Raw genomic sequence first — 24,809 nt, 5'->3', positions numbered from 1 at the left:
GTACACAGGCTACCCCTTACATTCTGAGGATAAGAACAAGATAAAATAAACAGGAGAAAACCAGTTTTTCAGAAAGCCAAAAAAAAAAAAGTGTGAGGCAGAATAGGTTGGACCCTTACAAAAAGAACTGATCATTATTTCTCTAAGTTCTCTAATTAAGACTCAACTCAATGTGTTTGCAGTTATGGGCCAGGTATAGATAAGAGTCTATGCTACTCTACTCAAGGCTTAAGTGGATGCCTCATTTCTTCAGAGAGCAGAGAAGAAGCAAGACAGCATTATGTCTCTAAATCTCTTGTCATATCCTTGAGGACAAGATGAAAACACAACAACAGTAGTAACTAACAACTAACAAATAGTAGTTAGATGCCCAGAACCACAGAACAGTCATTTGTGAATGTCAGCTTACAGTGAGTGGGTGGTTTCTACTAGACAGTCTCAGGTACCTATCCCTGGCCAAGGAAACATTTTATCAACAATGTGGATGAAGGCATGGATGTTTTGTTTACAGTATTCATGGATGACTTAAAGCTAGAAAGACAGCTAACAAAGTGTATTATAGTTGGGATACAAAAATATCTCAATAGGCTAGAATGAAGTACTATTGGATAGAAACAATTATGAAGTGCCACAACTGGAATAAAAAAAAAATTCTGTGCATCTGGACATATGTTCTGTACCTCTGAATGGGAGGTATTGTCCTCATAAAGCTGTTCATAAGTATGTACGTGTGTGTGAGAACGAACTTATTACCAAGCCTCCTAAGGTTGACTGAAAATTCTTTTCCTCCCCCAATTGTCCCCTCACCAGCTGCCGAAGATGGCGCTCTCCTTGGCAATAGCAGCAGCACAGGGCCTGCTATACAGCTGTGCACACTGTGCTGACCGTGAACTCTGCCTCAGGAGCCATGATGTCTGTGGGCTGGAGGTTGCGGTCATACATGGGGTTTTCAAAGGTGGCCCGGACACTGGTGTTCTCATGGCCAGCATAGCCATTAAATGGGACTTTGGGTCGCCGCCTGTAGGGAAAGTAATGGAAAGAAAGGTAGGTAGAGGGCAAGGACAGAGAAGCAAAGAGTCAAAGTCAGACCATTTCCCTACAGAACCATGAAACTGTTCTGGCTTACGTGACTGAGATCTGTCTGGCAGATGTAGAGCATCTTCCTACCCCTAGATCACCAGCTGCATCTTTTCCCCAAGCTTCATACCTGTGTTTATAGAGATAGAGCACAAAGCCAGCGATAATGAGACCAATGAAAGGCACGAGGATAGCTGCAGCCACTGAACTGCTGTTGGAAGCCAAGTGACGGCCAATGGACTCAGGGTCTGTCTCCAGCCGGCTGAGATCTGTAATGGTTAAACCCAAAAGTCACAGTCAGAGCCTAATTGTTCAGCTTGGAATAGAGTTGTTGCTAAAATATTATTCTAGCACCTGGTGTGAGGAAAGCCCTCATTTGTGTCCCAAGAAAGCTCAGGTGCTTGGCTAACCATCTATCTTCCTGATCATTGCTCCAGAAAAACTCTGAAGGGGTATCCATGGATAGGGAAATTCACAAATCTAAGCTAAAGGAGTATTTTGTAATCAACAAAATTATTGGTTAAAGTCCCTAGCTCTCATATGAAAAGAGCTCTGTTTTTCCAGTCCTGTACAAAAGAGTGAAGATCAAAATTTGTTTTCCTCTTTACTAGAGTACCCCTACCTAGGCCTAGGGACCCACTAGATTATTCTGATGACACAAGTGTCCTCAAATGCACTCCCTCTCTCCTCTCCCTTACCCCCATCCAAAACATTTAAATTCATGACCCTTAGCTGGCGCAATACATCCTCTCAACTCTGCCCTGGTCAGCCTACATCTGAATTATCAGGTTTAGTCTGGATATGGTGAGGGACAATGAATTCAGTTCAACAGTTATGGAAAACCATACAGTGCGAGGCACTGTCGTAGGTGCTGGCAAAAAAAAAAAAATAGGCAAAAGGCAAAGGACAAAAAAATAACTGTTGTCCTTGGGTAACATATTCTACTGGGAAAATGTATCCATGCAGACACATGATAGGATGAGGAACATCCTAGCAGTCAGAGCTGTGCTTGTGATAGTCCTAGAGGAGATGGGGACTGCCCACTAGCAGAATCCTCAAGTACAGATGCTGCAGCTCAGGGGGCACCAAATGCCTTCAGGCTTCAGGTAAATACTCCTTCAGCTCTCTTCTTCATCAGACTCTGGCTCTAGGCTTTACCTCCTCAGGGAACAGACAGCAGACCTGAAGCTAGATGTCAACATAATCAGACCTATGCCACACTTAAGAAAAGAGTCCTACTACTGCACACACACACACCTGCCTGAGAGAATAAGGCATAGAAGGCGTGGACTAGGATGTATCTGTTTGCACACCTTGTGACACAACTTCCTAGCCTTTTGGTCAATTTTTTGCTTAAGACTCCAAGCACCTTCATAGTACAACCCCAAGGCATAAAATCTCTCCCACGAATATACACAGGAGTGTGTTAGAGCCAGCTCCAACCACCTTGTGAGAGCAGACTGTTAAATTTTCATTGTGAATAGTTACACTACAGAAATCAGCAAACACAAAATCAGAACTCAACATACTGTTTAGTTGATTGTCTAGACTTAGGAAAAATGGTGGAGAAAATGTTAATAATAAAAATTCAACTTGAAAGAATGTTGCGCATACAATTTTCTCCCTGAAGAGCTGGTAAATGTTAATCATTTACCAGCATACCACTGAGTTCACAATGTGGGAAGACACAAAAATTGATACAAAGGGGAAACTTCATTGTTCTGCAACAAAGAGGCCCTCTTACTTTCTTCTCTGACAACACATTTGGCACTGTATTCATAGAATAAGGACCAATTTAGGGAGCATCAGCCCAGACACCTGGTACATCTCTGTTTTTTAAGCTAATAGTAGGAAAGCCTGATGCTAGATTAGTGCTATCAGCAGCAAGAGCATACCTGCATGCTTCCAGCAGCTGTCCTCTTTTTTGACTGTGGCAACAGCTAGAAGGGATGTTAGAAATCAACCAATCCAATTTCCTCATTTTAGGTTATCATTCTACTCAAATGGCTCTCTCAAAGGTCATCTATGACTTACTAATTACCAAATAAATTGGACTTATTTTAATCATCTGTCTTCTTGATCTTTCTACAACATGTGCCACTGTTGAGCACCCCCTCTGTCTGGATACTCTCTCCTCCATAGGTTTCCCAGACCTTACATTCTCCTGGTTCTCCTCTTGCCTTTTAACTCTTCATTCACTGCTGTTTCTTCCTCTTCCTGACTCATTAAGGTACCTGTTTCCTGAGATTCTGTCCCCAGCTTTTTCTTCTCAATATTTTTTCCCTTGGCAGTACAATTCAGTTCATTCAACTGTCATCTTAATAAAGAGGATTCTGAAAACAGACTTTTCAGCCCTAACCTTCCTTTGGATGTTCAAACTGCTGATTGTGGCTTTTAAGACTTGTAGGTTTCCAGAACTGGGAGGGACCTCAGGGTTCAGGCAGTCTAAACCATACCTGAAACAATCCCCACCATAACACATTAGGTAACTGGTCATTTAACCTTTGCTTTATCAGTCTTTGGGACTCTACTTCCACATTATCAATTGCCTTCTAAACATTTAGATCTGGATATTCCATAGGTACTTCAAATATCCAAAAAAAATGTCTAAAACAGAATTTCTTATCTTTTTTCCACAAATCTACCCCTCTCTTCCTTACTACCACATTTCTCTTGAGGGCACCACTATCTTTCCAGGGACTTAGATTTCCTGCCTAGGAGTTATTCTGTATTCCTCCATCTTTCTGGCTCCATATATGCAGTCAGTTACTAAATGTTGTCAATTTCACCTCCTCAAAATCTTACATAACTTTCATTCAAGTTGGGGTATTAGTACCCTATACCCTCTTACTTTATGGATAAAAAAACTGAGGCTAAGTAATACAGTGGGTGTCAGAGGTGAGGTGTAAACCAGCACAAATCTGGTTCCAAGTCTAATACTCTATCCATTATACCATGCCATCGGTCACTGCTACCACCTCAGCAAAAGCCCTCATATCCACCTAGCAGGATGACTGCTATTGCCTCCTAACAGTTCTATCTCCGTTTTTCTCTTCTAAACTAATCTTCACACTGCTACCAGGTTAATCTTACTCATGCACAGTTCTGATCACGTCATTCTTTTACAAAAACCAGTACGAGTCTTTTCTGTCTGCTGAATGTCAACTGACTAATCAACTAGCATTATATGACAACCATTGTGGTAAGCACCAAGGACAAGGACATAAAAAAAAATTAAACAATCCTTGCTCTTGAAGAGCTTACAATCTAGGATGGAGGCAACACTGTGTATGTGTGTATGTACAGGCATATATATTTATACATTTTATTTATGTATAGAGTGGGGGGAAGTGAGAGGGAGGAAAGGAAGCATATTCAAAATAGGGACAAGGTAATCTTGGAGTCATGGCCCTAGAAGTTGGGAAGATCAAGAAAGACATCATGAGGAAATATATTTTGCATGACTACACATTTATAACCTTGGTCAAACTGCTTGCCTTCTCAATGAGGGTGGGGTGGGGAGAAAGGGGGAGAATCTGGAACTCAACATTTGAAAAAAATGTTGGAAATTGTTTTTGCATGAAATTGGGAAAAATAAAACATTAAATTTTAAAAAAGGCTTCACATAAAAATCTATAATAGTTGATCTGTGAAAGAAACCAAGAACCAGGAAACTGTAAGTCTGAGGTGAGGAAGGGGCAGGCTGAGGGGACAGGCAGAGCATAGGCACGCAGGTAAGCACTGCATTGCTGTCTATGCCTGAGGAAGCAGGCCACTGTGGCTGGACAATAATAATAATTGCTCACATTTATAGAGCCTTAAAGTTTGCCAGGTGTTTGACATAGATGATCTTATTTGATTCTCACAACAACCCTGAGATGTAGGTGCAAACTGAAGTCTTCCTGATTCTCGGTCCAGCAATCTATTCACTGCTCTGCCTGGGGTGAAGGGAATTATGTGTCACAAGTACAGAAATGTAGGTTGAGATCGTGGCATAAAGGTTTTTACTGCCAAACAGAGGACTTTGGACTCGATCCTAGAGATAATGAGGAGCCACTGAATTGTATCAGATAGAGTACTGACATGGTTAGACCCAAAGTATAGGAAAAAATAAAGAAAGAGTAAAGTTCAAATTTCCTTATCTTGCATTCAAAATTTTCCATAATCCTGTAAGTACCCCCTCCATTTCCCAAACCCCCTAATCTTTCCAGCCTTAACTCTTACCACTCCCTTCCACTATTCCATGTCCCAGTGAAACTGCACTGGGCTCCTACCCGCCTAATGCTACAGGCTTGTTCCCTGTGAGACTGCTTCCTTTCACTGTATCTCTACCTATCTTTAAATCATACTTGAGAGCCAATGAGCTGCTCCATGAAGCCTTCCCTTAGCATTAAGTCAGTAATGGTCTTCACCTCGCCGGACTTCACAGGGCACTTCATTATACTTATGTGAACCAGCTGCTGGCACAGTGGGACAGTGTTAGACTTGGAATCAGGAAACCCTAAGTTTGAATGTTGTGACTATGAGAAAATCTCCATTTCAGGAAATTTCTCAATCTCAGTTTCCTCATCTGTAAAACAGGGAAAATAACAAACAGCACTTATCTCTTAGGGTTGAGTGTGAGGCTCAAATGAAGTGACATACAAAAGCACTTTGCAAACCTTAAAGTGCTATGTCAACACTAGCTATTATTATAGTAAGACTATGGTTTCCATAAGGATAAGGGACTATGTGTTATCAGAAGTTTGTAATTCCTCAAGCAATAAGCACAATGTTCTTCATATAGCAGGTGTTTAATTAATGTTTGTTAAACTGAATTAACCTTAGGATTTCCTCCTCCTGATTCATTTCTCTTTCTACCACATCACACTACTTCTATGTGTATTCATTCTATCAAGCCATGACACTTAAGTGACAGAGAAGTTTCTTCTGTCAGGTGACAGGAGAATGCATGCATTGCAAGCTTAATTAGTGGGATTTGGGGATAAATGTGGCTCTTGTAAGAATGAAGCATCGACATAGGCACATACAATTTTGTCTTCCCTGATCTATGTTCATGTGTGGTCATATATTCCTTAAACAAAATTTACCAATTCTCTGAAGGCCAAAATGTCCGAAGTCTTGGCCTCGGACAAAGCCCTGGTACACAAAGGTGCCACCTCCTGAAGACTCTGAAGAGACCTACAACATTGAAGAGGAGAAAGTAGGAAGGGGAAGAGGGAAGGAAAAGAGGTGGAGGAGGAAGAGAAGGGGAGGATAAAGAGAAAATCCAAATGGTCAGGAATTCCTGCTTATTCACTTACACAAACACAAGTCTAAACATTCACACTAAGACATTCTTAAAATTTAAATTAATTTACAAACATACACAGATGTACAGACACTGACACAGATTTATGCATGCACCCAGACATAAATATGAGAACAGAGACAAAGAAAATGGTACATCATTCCATTATCTCTGCCAGGAAAACCCCAATGGGCTCACAAAGAGTTGGACATGACTGAAAAACAACTGAACGATTTAGATATACACATTCAGAGCCACAGGGTCCACTTTCCCCCAGATATACACGTACCTGGACATCCCCCTCAAACACAGGTGTGGTGGTAAAACTAAATGATTCCCTTATTCTCACAGTCAAGCCTACTTCTCCTTCCCCTTAGAGATAGAGAGACTGGATGAATCTGGTTTTGCCCCATTGTCCCACTCCATCATAAACCTTCACAAAAGGCCAGCATGAGGGAAAGGTGGCTAGAAATGTTAATGCCCAAGATGACTGGGAGCAGAGGGACAGGAGACTGTGCTATCCTTGTTGATTTCCCTGAACCAGGATCAGCACCCTCACTCACTGTTTGGGGCCCGTAGACAACTCTAACTCCTCTGCCTGTGGGAGCTGTTTGGCTTTGTCTCTACACGGCACCATTTAATTCATCTTCAGGTATTAACTTTCCAGAACTGTACAAGAAGACCTGTACATAGGCTCTGTGCCCTAAGGGGACCATCTTCTGGACCACTCCTGGTTAAGAAGTTCAAGCCATGCCTATGTAGCAGCAGGAACTGTTCCATTCCCCTTGCCCCAGTTCAAGCTGTTGGGGTATGGAACAGAATGTTATGCTTCCCTGTCTCCCTGGGAGAACTTAAGACTGAGGTCTGAAGCCTCAATAGGAAGGGTTTAGTGACTGAAGAGGAACTGTCTTTTAGAAATCTTTTATGATGGGACTATGCCTACAGGCACACTGTTTCATTGTCACATTTCTTTAGACATATAGACCATCCTGCCTTTTAATTTCTCCATATTAAATAATATACAAACCATGCTAATGTATTTTTTGTTCTGAGTCCAGGAAGGATTTACTAACCCTTTCCAGGGTTAGGCAGGAGAATGACGAAATGACTACTGAGGACTCTTCCCAGTAGGTCTCATGCTGGAAAGAAGACCTTTGGTTTATAGAGACTGGGAGTCAGTGGGATTTGCAATTACTCAGAGATGGAAGGGACCTTCTGGGTCCTCGGGCCCAACTCTCTCATTTTACAGATAAGGAAATGGAGGACCAAGGAGAAATGACTTGCCTAGGGTCCCATACACCCTACATCTGTGAGATTCAAAGTCAGATCTTTGTGTATCCTAGTATAGAGGTCCATCAGCTTCATCATGCTGTCTCCTTTCTCCCAGGAGAAAGTCCAGGGAATCCAAACATTAGTGGAAAAGGTATCATTAGGGGAAAGAAGGAAGAAAGCTAAGTGAAAGGAAAGTAGGGGAGCAGGAGTACTGGACTCACATGACCATCTAAGGCCCAGCTGTCATCCTTGAACTGGCTCACAGAGACATCCTTAGGGCTCATTATGTGGTAAACCTGGAGGAGGAGATGGAAATCTTCTTTCTTGTAAACACCTGAAAAAGGAAAGACAGATCTGTGCATCTCAGCGGGTTGAGGGATTTCAAAATCTGCATCTACGTGTGAGTACAGTCTTGTGTGTATAATGGTGTAAAGGTGTTTATGTAGGCATAAATAAAGATGTATGATTGTGTTTATGTGAATGAAGATGAATGTGACTTGACTATGAGCATTTGTTGGCAAGTATAGATACACGATGCCCATGTTACAGACAAACTGGACTGTCCTCATGCCTGGAATGTATCCTCTTCTCACAGAATCTGTCACTTCCTTCAAAAAGTGGCTTCAACACCACCATGAAATCTTTGCTGATCCCTCTGCCTGCTGGTGCCCTCCTCACCACGATATCTTGTATTTGTGTATTTCTTCTTTTTATTTTTCATGTGACTAATATGTATTTGTTGTCTTTCCCATTTAAGCATAATACTCCTTGTGAACCAAGTTGTTTCATTCTTTTTGTTTATATTCCAACACAATGTTTGGCATAGCATGAAAACGGCATGAACGGGTGCTCATTGATCCATAGTCTAACTGTGGCTGTATATGTAATTATCCATGCAGATGCAAATGTGTATGTTATTATAGGTTTGCAAGTTGTAGCAGTATGGTTGTATACAATTGTGCATTGCTTAAAGTGGGAAGTGTTAATATATGTGTGCATGCATATATGTGACTACTTGTGGGGGTGACAGGGATAGATATATGTGGGAATATCTAAGTATGATCATTTATGTGAGTGTTCAGATGTACAGATATAGAATTCAACCCTTCTTTATCTATATATGGAATTCAATATCATAGCTATTAGAAACAGATAATGAGTACAAATGGAGAGAAGACATAAATCATTTCTATTTACAAAATCTACTATATGGAAAGTTTATCTTCAAACAAGTCTTGTTGAGATTAACAGTAGGTTACAAATGTATTCCCTAAACCCTTTTTAAGGGCAGCCCATCCTGCTAGTAGATTTGGTCTTCTGTCTTAAAATGTAGCATTTAACTTTCAGTGTCTAGCTCCCTCCAACAGCGTTTCACACCCACACCTCTGGCCTTTGGAAAGACGCTCCCTATATATAAGACTAGAACCAGAATGGGCATCTAGCCATGGACATCCTGTGTTGCTATTAATGGTAAAAGCTAAACGAATGGTTTGATTTGCTCATGGTCCCAAAAAGTACTGAGGTGAGGGAAAGGAAGAAGAGTTCTCTTGCTCTTGACACTGATAAGTTCTTTGAAAGAACAGGGAGTATTTACAAAAGGGGGTGGAGGAAGGGGGTGGGGAGCCAGGGAAAGGAGAGCAAGGTAGACCAGCTCATGCAATCAAACCAAGAACACATGTGAGAAAGGATGACATTAGGTTATCTGAACAGGAAATTGTTCTATTTTGGTTAGACAACTGCCGGCAGCCAGAAAAATTTTTCTTGGAAAATTACAATGAGGCCAAAAATACCCATGATTTTCACATCCAGACTGACATATATGTGATATGATTATTTTATTTGTTGTTCTGCTGCTGGAGAGCCCAGAATGCTGGTATCCACATATATATGTCTGTCTCCGACACAAAGATACAGACGAATTTACAAAGACACATAAATGCACACGCCAAAACCGTTGACACTCTTCTTAATGACATACACATGTAAAAACATTATATATATATATATGCAACATGCACACACATATACATAGAACTAGTGACATATTCACAAGCAGATATATATATATATATATATATATATATATATATATATATATATACATATATATACACCCTTATCCCCACTGACAAATGTATTCAAATAAACAGTATGTTCAACAAGTTCAGAAAAATAAACACGAGGGCTGGATCTGAGCTCTTTCTGATGGAAATACTTGTATTTCAGTCTAATGTTGTGCCATATCAATCACTACTGAGACCAAGGCAAACACCTTTTGGTGCCTGACTCTAAGACCCTAATTATACATTCATTCCCCAGCCCCACCCCCTAACAAGGCTGCCTCCTCCTTACCTGACATGTGTAGCTCAACCCTATCTTGGTCTATGAGAGTGGCATTGACCTTGCCCGTGGTTGACTGGAAGCCCATCACTCTCAGTATGGCTGGATGCCTTTTCCCCTTGTACTCATAGGACCCTTTCCACAAGGAATTCTTGGCAAATACATCTCCAGGAACTGTGTCAATAAAGAGAACAGGAGTTTGTACAGTGCAAAGAACACATAGGGGCTCAGCTCTGCCTCCATATAGCCAGAAAGCACTGGTTTGGGGCAAAAAGCTGGACTTTGGGACTAGGTATATCATGGGGGCAACAGGAAGAGATCTTTCATTCCTTTGAAGCACTTAGAGCTCAGTGGGAAGAGACAAAAGGATGGCATTAATATTGTCATTTTAACATAACTTATGTGAATGCTCTTTGAAAAAGAAAAAGAGGTGCTGTTGTGGATGTTGCCAATTTTATGTTTCAGGTAAATTATGTTCATCATAAAAGGACAGCCTTCCTGGAAAATGCTATGGCAGGAATCGCATAACAGTAACATTATTCATACCTACACAGCACTTTGTGCATTTGCTGTCAGAGCTAAGTGATTTAAAAATATATGAGTGATTTAAAAAGCACTTAGAATTGCCAGCTTCTAAGTCGCTGCCCCAAACAGAATAGATTCTTAACAGTATATGGAGGAAGTGGGAGGGAACAGAAGTGAGGAAGAGGATCATGAAAGCATAGAATTTAGAGCTGAAAGGGCCTTAGAGATAAATTAATCCCAGTCTCTCATTTTATTGAAAATGAAACAGGTTCAAAGAGGGACCTGTTCAAAATAACACAGGGAGTAAAAACGGTGGAGCGAGGATTTGAACCCAGATCTAAATTAAGTGTGCTTGGAACTGGGCAGATGGGAGACACAGCATGAATTAATTCACATTCTCTTAAATGTCAAGTCCCATTAGGATAGAAAATTTTAATTAAATTTCGACTCCTCCATGGGATAGTACCTAGTCCCATGCTCTTTAACGTTTGCTGAAGGGAAAAATGTTCTTTCCCAGATTCCTTTTTCTTTGTCTGAAAACTCTTTGTGAACCACTACAGCTCACATCGATCTCATGGGCCTCCCAAGTGAAGGGGACCTCGAAAACCAACTTGTTCACTATCCTTAAATAAGAATTTCCTCCCTAACACTTATGAGAAGTGGTGACCCAGGCCCTTAAGTCCCAAGGAAGCCCATCCCAGTTTGGGACAACCTTTGAGTTTTAGGAAGATTTTTCATGAAATCAGGTTTAAATTTGCCTGTAATTTTAACCCATTACTTTCAGCTCTTCTCTCTTGGTACAACCAGAAGAAGTCTAGTTTCTTTTTCATGTGCCCGTCCTCCAAATACAGGAAGATGGCATCATTGTGCTCTCTCTTAATCTTCTTTTCCCTGGCTTAACTCTCTCTAGTTCCTGCAATTAGTCCTCATAAAGTAAGAATTCAAGGTCTTTCATCATCCTAGTTGAACTAATGAACTATTATCACCTTATTCTTGGATTCTGTGCCTAACTGTAGTCTAAGAGTAGATGTATCTCCTTATTAGAATACTGTATCCCATTACTGGCTAAAATTGAACATCCAATATGTCCCCCTTTTTCCAAAGATCTTTTTTATATTAATTGCTGTCCAACCCTGACTCTTCCATCTGGACTTTTTAACTTAAGTGTAAAACTTGACAATTATTCCTACTGAATTTTATCTTATTAGATTCAGCCCAATGTTCTAGTATTTCAAAATCTTTTTGGATCCTATCATCCTATGTGTTTGTTTTCCCTTCCAGTTTTACATCATTTACAAATTTGAAAGGGTGTCACTTATCCCTTTATCTAAATTACTGATTAAAAAGAAAATGGAAAAAGTCAGCTCTCTTGAGAAATTCCACTGGAGACCTCCTGCCAAACTGACAATGAATCTTAAAACTCTTTGAGCTGGAATGAGGGATTTTTGTCAAATGTTTTGCTAAAACCCAGGTAAATGATATCTCCAACATTGCTCACATCTACAAGTCTAATAACCATGACACAAAAAGAAATTAAAATGGTATGGTATGACCTATTTTTGATGAAACAAATTTGGTCCTGGGAATAATTCTTACTTTTCTAGATGTTCACTAAATAACCATTTAATGTTTTACTGATTAATTCTAAAATTTTGTCAAGAACTGAAATCAAGCTCATTGACCTCTAGTTTATACATTCTATTTTCTTTATTTTCTGAAAATTAGATAATTTTTACATTTCTTCAGTTCTATTCTGCTTCCCCTGTGTCCTCTATAATCTTTCAAAGGCTCCATGGATAGGGAACTAAGAAATTCAATCTGCTAGGTTTTTCAGTACTCCTGTATATATGATATGTTATATAAAATACTCCATTTGAACCTACGGACTACAGCTACTCAAAGTCTTACTCTTATTCTTTCCTTACTTATCTTGGAAACTCCATATTAGCCTTGTTTGTTGCACTCTTGGATCATGGCAGAAAGAATAGAAATAAAAATTAAGGAACTATGCCTTGACTCTGTGACTTATCCTTCTCTTTTCTTCTCTTAGTTTAAAAAATCCCCAGGTTTTTTATCATTTTTGTCACTCAGCCTAATTTGAATTCTGTCATTCTTAAAGGACTTGCCACATTTGTATTCACTTATCATTATCTGTCTGACTTCTACCTTCTGTTACATGACTTTTAAAAATTGAAATTAGCCAATGACTTCTCTAGGTATTCACTTTGCTCTCTTTGGATAATACCACCTTTCCTTACCTCAATGAAATGTTTTGGGTTTTTTACATTTTATTATTTTTTCTTGAGATTATTCTTGAGAGCTTCCTGTATTTCCTGGGCTGTTTTCCAGCTGTTGAATTTTAATGCATGTGATCCCACCTACCCTCTTAATGAATCCTTTGAAATTTATTCTCCTAAAATCTAGTGCACATGCCAGTAGATGCCTGATTTTCCTCTCTTTCTCTTGAATTCTAAGACAGAGTGATCTGAAGGTTCTCATTATTTCTACTTCAGCAATTCATTCCTCCTTGTTGGTTCCTCCACCTTTTAAAGGATGAATTATCATTAAAGTAATTCAAGAAACTGTCAGTTGCTCAACTCTGGAAGTCTCCATCACTGTATTATGCCCATGATTGTCTTTAATTCCCTCTTCCTCCCAAACTCACCTCCTTACCTTTTTGTCAAGGTATACATAGCCTATTCTGGTGACAATATCCTTTCTATCTCTGCCTCTACTTCTCTTCACCCAAACATTCTTTAATACTTTTCTCTGCTGCTCTATGAATACCCTCACATAAGTACATCTTCTTGATATAAACTTTCATTTGGCTTTTATTTGACTTGTGTCTTTTGAGTGAAATATATTTTTTCACACTATATTCTAGTAATCAGTTCCCCTCCCATCAATTTTCAGTGATGTCTGTACTGACCAATTTGCCTCCCTGGATTAGGATATCTAGTTCTCTTTGTTTGTTACCCATAGTCTGTGAATATATGTATAGACACTTGAATTCATGGGTTATACTGCTGTCCTTTCTTGCACTTTACTTGAAATTATGATTATTATTTCCATTGTAATTTGTATTTCGATAGTGTAACTACTGTCCATAATATCTAACTTGGTAGATATACATGGGCAGTTTTCTCCCTCATCCTCTAATTATCTATAACATTTACTACCTACAGCCTGTGTAATCTTCCTTGTGTATCATTCAGATCACATGACTCCTCTGCTTATAACCCTCAGTGATTCCATTTCATACAGAATAAATTCCATACATTTCTAAAATCTAGCTCCAACATAACTTTCCAGTTAGATTTCATTTGACTCCCCTGCATATACTTTATGGTCCACCTGAATTAGACCATTCTATTCCTGATTTGTATCCTATCCTCTCCTGTCTTCATGCCTTTGTACATTACTCATTACTAGCATCTTTCAACTCTACCTAATCCCTCCACTCCTCCTTCAAGGTCCAATGTGGATACCACCTCCTCTATGAAGCTTTCCATGAATCTATAGCTGCAAGTGGCCTTTCCTGTCTCAGATTTCTCACAGCAGGGCCTCTCCTTGGTTGTAAGCTTTTTGATGGTAGAGGCTCTCTATTTCATTTTCATATCAATGCCTAACACAGGACTGAGTATACCACAGACTCAATAATGTTGTTAAACTGAATCTTAAAACAGTACCTCAGGATCTCAGTTTTACTAGGCTAAGGTGGTAACACCTTCTTTGTTAGTTTTAGATAACGAGATTCCAAGATTGTGTGTGGAAAAGCAGAAGCAGGAAATAATATGTTGAAGGGACACTCAAGTGTCCATAAATACTTTTGATCTACTCATATACAAGCATCCAACTATAATGTTATTTTTCACAGGTTGGGCATAGTCTGGACAGAGGAGGAGATACCAAGTGCATTCAAAAAGGGTGGGGAGGAGTTTGTTGGGATGGGATTTCCCAAAGGACAATTAAAGACAAGGCCTTGAGCTCTGAGATAGATGGATTACCCAATTCCCAGATCCCAATTCCATCTACATCTAGGAGACTTCATGGATATAGAATTTGGATCAATATGAATACAACTTAGAATCCTGTACTCTGCAGTTCTTCCTTGGCTAACTAGTTCAATTGGTTTGGATGGATCTTAATTTCACATGAAAAATTCTCTATTAAATTTCTACCACCTAGCACAGTGATTTGTAACTAATAGGCATTAAATTTTTTGGATTGGATTTAATATAGCTATGGCTAAAGGTGATACATACCTGAAGCTTTGGTAATAGACGGCTCCCGGGGAGTGCTAATGGGCCTTCCACTGGGCCGAACCTCCGCTAAACAAGAAAATCAGAACAGCATCATTACTGAACTTTAGCATACTGTGCTTTCTCCAGACAAAGAACATTATCATCATATGTAGGACTATTCCACAAACACCCTTAGTTCTTAGTTAACATGTTAGAGCTCCATTATCCAAGGATTTCTCCTCAAATCCTTCTCTGGCTTATTTAATATTTCTAGTCTATGCCACTTCTCAGGGTAGATGATATCTAATTTACTGTTCAAAGTAAGAAATCTTTGTTCGTCTTATAATGATTACTTCTCCAGTTATAAGGTGAAGGTGGGCTTCTTTATTCAAGTCTATGAAAGGAAGGTAGTACAAGAATTGTTTCTATTTTCAAAATCCGGAAATGGAGACTAAGAGAGACGACTTAACTTCTTTGCAATTTATAACTTAAGTCAGCGAGTGCTTCATCAAGGAGTTAAACCCAGCTTTCCCAATGTAAATCCAGCATTCTTTCTATTTCACTTCTCCTTTCCATGAGTGTATAGAAGTTTATCCTCTTCTCTGTAAGTCTTCTTCTACCCATACTGTAAAGACCTTATAGAAGAATGAGGCAAACATGCTCTACTGATGGAAAAGCTATTACAGCAGCAAGAATGGGTCTGACTCCTCCCAAACATATTACATGCCCAGAAGCTTTTTCATTTTGCCTTGTCTCTAGAAATGACCAAACTCCCATCACCTGCTCAGACAATTACTGTCTTTTACAGGAGGATTTTACAGGAAAAGAAATATTCTGAATTTATGCCAGTCTGGAGCTGGAAGCAAAAACTGTCTCCCTGAAAATATTTTAGGAGACAAGAAATGGTCATTGGCCTCAGATAATTCCAGCGTAGTGCTATGCAGAGATAAGAGACTCAAAGTCAACAAAGTAGACTTGGCTAGGATCATAGGATTTGGAACTAGAAGAGACCTTAGGGATCATCTAGTCCCATACCTCATTTGACTGATGATGGAACTGAGACCCAGCAAGGGTAATGACTTGTTGAAGGTCATATCAGTAGCAAAGCTGGCATTCATGTCAAGTTTCTTGACTAATAATCTTTTCACTGTGCCAAAGAAAGAATGTATGAATGTATGCCTCTATGTCAAAAAGACCATATTCCTGACTAGCCACTACAGGTTAGAAAGAAGGATACGAAGAATCAGATTCAGACTGGTAGCAAAAAATCCAGCCCTCACTTTTTTGTGAGTGCCTAAGGATTGGTCAAGCAAGCAAGCATTTATTATGTATTTACTACATGTGAGACACTGTGTAAGATGCTACAGTTAAAAGAAAAAAAATGAAACAATTCCTACTCACAAGAAATGTATGTTCTACTGGAAAAGACAAACTGCACATATGTAAATATAGACAGCATAAGCATAAAGTGAATAAAAACAAATATATTCAAAGTAGTTAAATACAAAGTATTTTGGGTAGAAGAAAACTGTACATGGGTTAAATCAGCAAAGGCTTCAGACAGAAGATACTACCTGAGCTTCATCTTAAAGAAATTCAAAGGGTTGGAAATGGGGGGATGCAAAACACTAGAGATGGCCAGTGCAAAGGGACAGACACAGGAAATGGAGTGTTGTGTGTGAGGAAAAGAGAGAAGGTCAATATTGTTGGATCCCAGGGTAGGGAGGAGTTGGTTGTTGTCCTTTGTTTTTGAAGAGGACAAAAATGATATCACTATGTTACAGTCAAGTTACAGTGTGTCTGACTGTGGCTGATCAGATCAATAAGAGCTGGGAATGTTGGGTACAAAAAACATCTGGGGTGGATTCTCTCTGATGAGGGCACACCATGCTAGGAAGATTTTGTACATTTTTTGGGGGTATTTCGACCATAGGGTGGGATCCCCACCTGCCATGGTAATCAGGCCAGGGTTGGGTAAGCAGATAATTTTTAGGGTACTTTTCTAGTCCTTTCCTCACACCAGGAGGTGACCAGTAAGATCCTTAAAAGACTGCTCAGACACCAAGAGGTGTGTGAGAGAAGTGAGGACAATCCTATGGCTTCGGCCGCCTGTGTTCAGGGTTGTGACTACAGCTCTCACCTGCTGCTTTGTCACTTGCCTGTTGCCATAGGACTCTGAGATAGGTAAAAATGCTAAAATGGTATGGGTGATGTCTTTTGATCTGTGTGTAAATTGGATTTAAGTGAAGCAAAGGTGTATGAAGTTGTCAACCTCACTCTCTTCTCCAGAGTCATAAGAGTCCAATGGCAGGACAGAGTCAAGATGACTGATGGCAGCTTGAGGTGCAGCAGATGACTTTGGCATCTTCAATGTCTAACCAAACTCTAAGTATTCCACAGCACCTGCTTCAGCTGCCTTCATGACTGCTGGAACACATTGTTCTCATCTGCCCATTTCACCAGGGGAAGTCTTCACATGTTGGAGTGGACATCCTCCTAATTCACCAACAGCTTTGAGACTCCTTGGTTAGCCTCAACCTGTTTTAGCCCATCTGCCAAAAGAACTTTACTGGGGTGTGACCTCTGTGCAATCTACAGCTTCTTGGAGCCACAGGTGAGAGTTAGGTGGATCAGGTGGGTACCAAAGCTGGAAAGTAGCCCTGAAAAAGGCATGGTAGCCTTCACACCAGAGGTACTAGTCTGAATATGCCCTATATTCCAGGGTTTAGTAATATCCAATGAAACTGGAAAGATGAGTTGGGGTCAAGTTGTGTAGGGCTTTAAAAGCTAAACAGAGTTTGTATCTTATCCTATAGGCACTACTGAGCCCTTTGATATGTTGAGTAGAGAAGTTACATAATCTTATATCTGCATTTAAGGAAAAATCTTTTGGCTGCAATGTGTAGGATGAGAAGTAGGGGAGGTTTTACGGAGGGGGATCAATTTTGAGACTTGCAATAATCTAGGCATGAGATTATGAGGGCCTAAACTAAACTGGTAGCTGTATGAGTAAAGAAGGGTCAGGTGGAAGAGATGCTGTGGAGGTAGAAATGGTAAGATTTGCCAACAGAGTAAAGAAGTAGAATGAACTCAGAAGAGTGAGGGGCTGAAGCTAATGCCAAGGTTACAAACCTGAAAGTTTGGAAGGATAGCAGTACCTTTGTGAGAAATATGGGGGTCTAGAGGAAGGAAGGCTTTGGGGGTAAAGACAATGAATTCAGTTTTGGATATGCTGAGTTTGAGATGTCTCTAGGACATCCAGTTAACAGTCAAATAGCTAACTGATTATGCATTACTAAAGGTCAGGAGATATACTTGGGCTAGACATTTAAATTTGCTAATTTACAAATTTCATCTGTATAGAGATAATAGTTAAACTTATCAAAGCTGATGATGACACCAAGCTAGTGTAGATGAAAACACCTTCAATTAGGGGGGCCATGATATGATGATCTTGCAAAGAAAACCAAGAAAGGGGCAGGGTGGAGTTGGGCAGGTAGGAAAAGTACAGGAGAAAAATGCCATGAAAACCTTGAGAGGACAGCATGTCAGGAAGGAGAGGGTGGAGAGCAGAATGAAATGCAGCAGAGAGGTAGAGAAGGGTAAGGACTGAGAAAAGACTATTCAACTTGACAATGAAGAGATCATTAGTAAGGTTGGAGAGAACAGATTCAGTTGAGTAGTAAGTTTGGCAGCAAGACTGCAAAGGGCTGAAGAGTGAGAGGAAAGTAGAGACAATGAGTACAGACAGCTTTTTAAGGAGTTTGGCAGGGAAAGGCAGAAGAGAGAGGGCATCATATTATAAGACAATGGGGGATCTAATGAAGGTTTTATAAGAATGGGGGAGAAAAGAGAGGGGAGGGAAATGGAGAAAATTTAAAACTTATGGAAGTGAATGTTGTAAACTAAAAATAAATTAATTAGTTTTTTTTGAAAAAGAGCCTCTCTTGAACTTTCAGGTCTGATGAATTTGAAACTATCATGACCTGGATTGTTGGATAAGCAAAAGTAATGGAAAATCTGGAGAATTTCCAATGGGTCTTTTTGCCAACAAACTTCAGCTATCCCCCACACCCTAAACCCTGCCTTCACCCGCAAGCTCTGCAGTCCCTGAGATGGTTCTTATACTAGCTTAAGGAATAAAGATTGAATTCGTGTTCCTGCTACTTGCCCTGTCTGCTGCTGACATGACTCAAAGCTAAAGAGACTGGGGAGGGACAGACGTTACAGAGGGTCTCAAATAAGGCACCATCTAAAATGAATCTTAGATTTTTATTTCTTATGTCTTATTTCTAAATTTCTGACTTCCAAAAGGTAGAAAAATTCTGGCAATGAAAGCTTCCTTTAGCCTCCTTGTCTACACTCATTTTCACAAGGTTCCTTCCCACATACTTATTCCTGTCAACAGTAGATCATTGGGCATATGTAGGCTTACCCAGGCAGATAGGTGGTTTCCCAGTCCAGCTGCCATCAGCTTTGCAGGTACGGTGTTCAGAGCCGCCTTTGAGAGAGAAACCTGACTGGCAGGAGTAGATCAGTGTGTAGCCCATGGAAGGTAAATCCAGGGCACCCACGTTGGCATGAGTGGGTGTCTCTGGCTGCTTACAGTGATGTGCTAGAAGATAGGAAAGAGACTATAAGGACCTGCACCTGATAAAGTCCTTAGAGACTACTTCATCCCTTTCTTTGCTCTAAGGTTTCCCCTTTCCAGAAAGGTAGGAATTTTTCTGCATGTCAAATTTCTAGGAAGGTAATCCTATCTCTTCCCTTGGACATCTACCTTGGTGACAAATGACCTGTGCTTACTCCAAGACAAGGTAGTGCTAATATGGGTATTTGTAAGGTGGTCTAAGACTCTTATACCATGAACACTTATCAAGGGGAAAAGGAGTAGTTATGGTCTCATTTCCTAAATCCTCTCTTAGAAGACCTGAACTTCCTCTAGCTATTATTTCACCACATCATAGGTAAGTTCTCCCCATTGTGTAATCAAAATTTCTTGTAATACAGTTTAAGACTACTTACGGACACAGTCTGGTGGGGTTCCACTCCAAGTAAGGTTGGGGAGGCAGGTTCTAGTGGTAGAGCCTTGCAACAAGTAACCTTTCTGACAACGGTAAAGCACTAGACTTCCAACCTGGGATAAAAATCAAGTCCTTCATTAGCAACTTCCAATAGGCCTTCCCCTCTTACATCCCTTACTCCCTTCTATTTGAATCCTCCACCATCCTTCGAGTACCTGCTCATCAACATCATCCTTCCATCTGTTTCATCATCTTTCTCCATCTACACTATGCCTTCAGCACTAATCGTTTCTATATAATATCTACCAACCTCCATTTGTCCCCATTATCATCACTTTTATCTATTTCCCATCATCATATTCCATCTGTTATTTCATCATCAGCTTGTTAACTATGCCCAAACATCAACCTTCTCTGTATCCCATCATCATCATCATCATCATAATTATCTTCCATCTATTGTATCATGATCCTGTCTTTTCCAGATCAACTCTCCAACTATTTTCCTATTATTATCCTCACTATAACCTCCATCATTACCCTCAATCTTCCTTCCCTTATCAAACTTTCATCTATCACCCATCTTCAACCTTCCATTTGGGTTCCCCATCACCATCCTTCATCTCTGCTTCCATTATCACCATCCATTCAGTTTCTTAGCCTTATTACCTACCCAATGTAGCTTCTAAGTGGTCTAAAAACTGCTCTCCCTACCCTTCTCCAGCAATTTCCAGTGAGCAGATGAAAACTAACAACCCCCAACTCCTAAAGTTCCATCCATCCCTTACCTTAACCTGTTGTTGTCCCTAAACAACATCTTTGTTTGGTCTTTCACCCTTAGTAGTAGTGGATGGAATATGAGGAAGGAGTTGATCAATTTAGTAGTGATTTTTACAGTTACCTGGTAACCTTGGGAGTTGTTCTGCATCCCAAACTGGGGTACACCAGGGTCTGCACACATGGTAAGAGCTGGATCTGGGTTACAAAAATACAGAAACAATCCACATGGAGAACTTGGAAGATTTCCTCTCCCCATTTGGCAAAGTAGCTATTTCAAAGAAATATATAGTTATTGATTCCCTCACGGTTTTGGCTTCTTTTCTCCCTTTTGATTCTATATTTCCAATATCACTTTAGCTATGCATATTTCATTCTCTCTTCAGAGAGGTCAAAGGAAAACGATTTCTCTAAATATTAAGGCCCAGCAATGGTGAAGTGAAATCCTTGCTTAGGGTTTCATACCACATCTGTGAGATAACTTTGTCTAAAATTTAGACTATTTGCCAGAGCAGTATGGTTGCCTGGTGCTAGAATATATTCTTACCTATACAGCTGGGCTGGGTGCCACTCCATGTCCCATCTGATTGACAGAACCTTCTTGATGAGCCCACAAGCACTAGAGGAGGTGGGCAAGAGTATGAAACAGATGACCTATAAGAGAATCCCCGGTCTTCTCTCCTCCCATAGGGTGGGACACCAGGATCTCCACAGAACACAGCTAAGGAACCAAAGAGAGACAAGAATACTATAGTTACTCTCTATAAACTAGGTAGCTCAGTGGATAGAGCACTGGGCCTGGGGTCAAAAAGACTTAAGTTCAAATGTGGCCCCAGAAACTTATTAGCTGTGTGACCCTGGGCAAGTCACATAATCTCTGTTTGCCTTAATCCACTGGAGAAGGAAATAACAAGCCATTCCAGTATCTTTGTCAAGAATACCCCGTGGACAGTATTGGTGTGCTATAGTCCATGGGGTCACAAAGAGTCAGACACAATTGGATGACTTAACAACAGAAACCAGATGGCTATTCTAACATCCTCATGCTAATTTTCTTGTTGACTGGCTCTAGACCTCACTAGTCTGATTGGTCTGGGAAGCATCATTAAGCATGTGGTCATTTCTAATCATGCTCATTTTTTCTGCCAGTTACTATTTGATTCATTCCCTATTAATGTCTTGCTATGGTTTTACATGTTTCTTTTCTTCCCCGCACAATTTCACGAAGTACTTTTAACTAACAAGATCATAGGATATTATCTTAAGTAGAAAAGAACTTCACTACATCAGGGCCAGAGGAAGATATCAGTCTCTCAACATGCATAGAATGGATGACAGCAGTTGCTGGGCTGCAGCATAAATCAAAAAGCAAGAGGCAACAAACAGAATAGGTTCTTCTGTTGAATAAAAGTGACCTGTCTCTACAGTCTCTTTCAGCTCTAATATTATGTTCCAAGGTCCCTTCCCAGCTCTAGCATTCTATAAAAAAAATCAAAGAAAGAGAGTAAATCCCAAGATGTGAAATAGAAGTTTGGTCAGTAAGAAAGAATTTCCTGGAGACATGAAGCAACTCATACTTCTCAGGCTGCTCTGGTCAAATACCCTGGGCTGGGATCAAGCCAGGGATTCCCAGCCCTGACTCATCTGCCACTTCCCCAGATACAGGAAGGCGATGACATGTTAAATTTGGCATTCATTGATATTGGGCAGTAGTACACCATGGCCCTACACACATACTTTTTTTGTTTTGCTTTTTGCTTTCCACATTTGTATTATTTGTGTTACAGTCATTTCATCCTTGATGGAGGTAACCCTTTTCCTCCTCCCCCTACAGCAATAAAAACAAAAGGACTTCTCACAGAAATGTTGCTATGACATGGCCAACAGCCTGGCTAATGCAGGACAAAATGTATGTGTACACAGCTTTATTTAAATTACTGCTCATGTAAAAGAAAAACATGGCTTCATGCTAATTGTACAATTTGTGACTCTTAGACACTGGAGATACGGTTTATTCTAGAGCTGTGAACAGAACCGGGGAGTGGGCTTGATGTCTTTAATCACCTTATTTGTAGGTTTCCTTCTTCCCCAACACCATGTTCAGCAGAGATTTGGGGCTTAATCTCAGATAAAGCTTTTTACTCAAGGCAAAGATGACAAAGGCAAAGAATAAAAAGGACAAAAGAGAGGTATCAAAGTTTTAACTACATTAACTATCTGTTTGGAGTTAGATAAGAGAATAGCAATAATAACAGAAACCACAGGGTAAAGGGCTATAGGAGGATCTTCCCGTTCTGCAGGCACCCAACCATATGAGTATGTAACAGCCCTTAGGAAAGAACCACATCCTTTGTCTCTGTCCTAATTCCTTCTGTAGTTCCAGACTTGAGTCTTACCTGCAATGAGTTAAAATATTTCCAGGTCCCTTCCTTATTTCCCCTCCCACACACAAGGATTTTAGGTTATTGACTAAGATATTGACTAAGCCTCTTCTCATACTGAAGTGTCCAGGATCAGGGAAGGAGTAAACGACTCTTGTTTATCCAACAGGTCAGGGGTCAATAAACTATGGTCTGTGGGTTAATTGTGGTGCATCACCTATTTTTGTATGACTGTGTGAGCTAAGAATGGTTTTGACCTTTTTTGAACTAAGATGTTATTTTGCTAGAAAGATTAAAAAAAACATTCCTAGCTTACAAGTCATACAAAAAGAAGCAATGGGCCAGATTTGGCCCATGGGTCATAGTATACCAACTTCTAACTCAGATAATCTTTGAGCTTCCTTTCAAATATAACAGTCTGTGATTCTGGTATTAAATGATGGATCCCAGCAGAGAAAGACTTAACACAAACTAAGTTGGAAAGGACTTCAAAGGTCTTCTAACACAAAGCTCATCTCAACAAATTCCTTCTAGGGAAAAGGGTGGGCATCAAGCATTTTATTGAAGACCTCTGGTGAGGGAGAATCGACTACTTCCCAAAGCAGCCCAAAGTGGTTTGGGACAATTCTCATTGTGAAGAAGTTTTTCCCAACATTAATCTTAAATTTGCCCTTTTGCAAATTAATTCACCCAAGTAAGAGAAATGCAAATTAAAGCAACTCTGCCTGATAGTCATTAAAGTATCAAAGATGATGAAAAACAGATAAAAAGGGAGATTGACAAAATGTTTGAGGGGATATAGGAAAACAGAATCACTGGTGCTCTATAGTTGAAGCTGTGAAGTGGTTCAACATTTATTATCACAAGCATTTATTAAGTTCTTACTATGTGTCACAAAAATGATCACAAGTAAATTTTCTTGACCTCATTATCTTATTTTATCATCACAACAACCCTGGGAGGCAGGTGCTATTATTGCCATTTTACAGTTGAGAAAACTGAGGCAAACAGAGATTAAGCGACTTGCTCAGGGTCACACATCTAACAAAAGTATCTGAGATCAGATTGGAACTCAAGTTTTCCTGTCTCCAGCCCCAGGATTCTAACCACTGCACCTCCAAGTTGTCATCAGACACTGGTAACTAAAGAGTGTGTACCAACTGGAGATGTGCTGAACAAATTAAAATGGTATTTGAATATAATAAAATATTATTGTGCTGTAAGAAATAATGGAAGGGATGATTTTTGGAGAAATCTAAAAAGACTTTTATGAACCATTGCAGAATAAATGAACAAAACCAGGAAATCAATTTATACAATGACATCATAAACAACTTTGGAAGATTTTAAAATTCTGATCAATGTAATGACCCATCACAATTCCAGATGACCAACAATGACAAAAGTGATGGACTCATGATGCAGAATGATCCATACCTGTTTCAACATGACTTATAATGAGAATTTATTCCCTTTGATTAGGTTATAACCACCACTGATTGGTGGGGGAAGGTGAAAGGAAGAGAAAATAAATGCTTGCTAAAAAGTGAGAAATTATTATTTTTCTCCTATTTTAATAACCAATTAATATCAGGAGATCCAGGGTTTTTTCCCTTTCTGTTTCCTCATTCTCTACTAAGTGAAAGCAGTTTCTAAAAGACAGGGTTGATTATGAGATTGGGATTAACATTCTCTTCAACCTTGTGTGAGATCCCACCCAACTGTGATATAAGTGGCTTGGACGGAGGTAGATCCCTTTGCCTAGACTGGAGGTGGGCCGGTCTGGGTAGAGATGAGTAGGAGTGACATAATCAAAGTCTAGGCCTTAGGCCTTCATTAGAATAAGGCTACCTCTCATTATAATATTCATTCTCTCATT

At 39.9% G+C, this 24,809-nt stretch overlaps 1 protein-coding gene across 2 annotated transcripts in view; it reads right to left on the bottom strand.

Moving 5' to 3' along the window:
- The window catches only part of CSMD2 (CUB and Sushi multiple domains 2), a 1,007,626-nt gene that overhangs the window by 12,174 nt on the left and 970,643 nt on the right, over positions 1–24,809 (bottom strand). For both annotated transcript variants that reach the window (XM_072610105.1, XM_072610106.1), the window contains 10 exons: positions 21,097–21,270; positions 20,674–20,747; positions 19,774–19,885; positions 19,184–19,363; positions 14,770–14,835; positions 9,992–10,153; positions 7,861–7,973; positions 6,168–6,258; positions 1,208–1,346; positions 808–1,018 (listed from right to left, as the gene is read on the bottom strand). In XM_072610105.1, the coding sequence (XP_072466206.1) occupies positions 859–1,018; positions 1,208–1,346; positions 6,168–6,258; positions 7,861–7,973; positions 9,992–10,153; positions 14,770–14,835; positions 19,184–19,363; positions 19,774–19,885; positions 20,674–20,747; positions 21,097–21,270 (1,271 nt within the window). In that variant the 3' untranslated portion in view covers positions 808–858. The remainder of the gene's footprint in view (positions 1–807; positions 1,019–1,207; positions 1,347–6,167; positions 6,259–7,860; positions 7,974–9,991; positions 10,154–14,769; positions 14,836–19,183; positions 19,364–19,773; positions 19,886–20,673; positions 20,748–21,096; positions 21,271–24,809) is intronic.

Source organism: Notamacropus eugenii, chromosome 5, assembly GCF_028372415.1.
Source record: "Notamacropus eugenii isolate mMacEug1 chromosome 5, mMacEug1.pri_v2, whole genome shotgun sequence".
NCBI classification, from domain to species: Eukaryota; Metazoa; Chordata; class Mammalia; order Diprotodontia; family Macropodidae; genus Notamacropus; species Notamacropus eugenii.
This window is presented reverse-complemented; position numbering and strand designations above follow the sequence as displayed.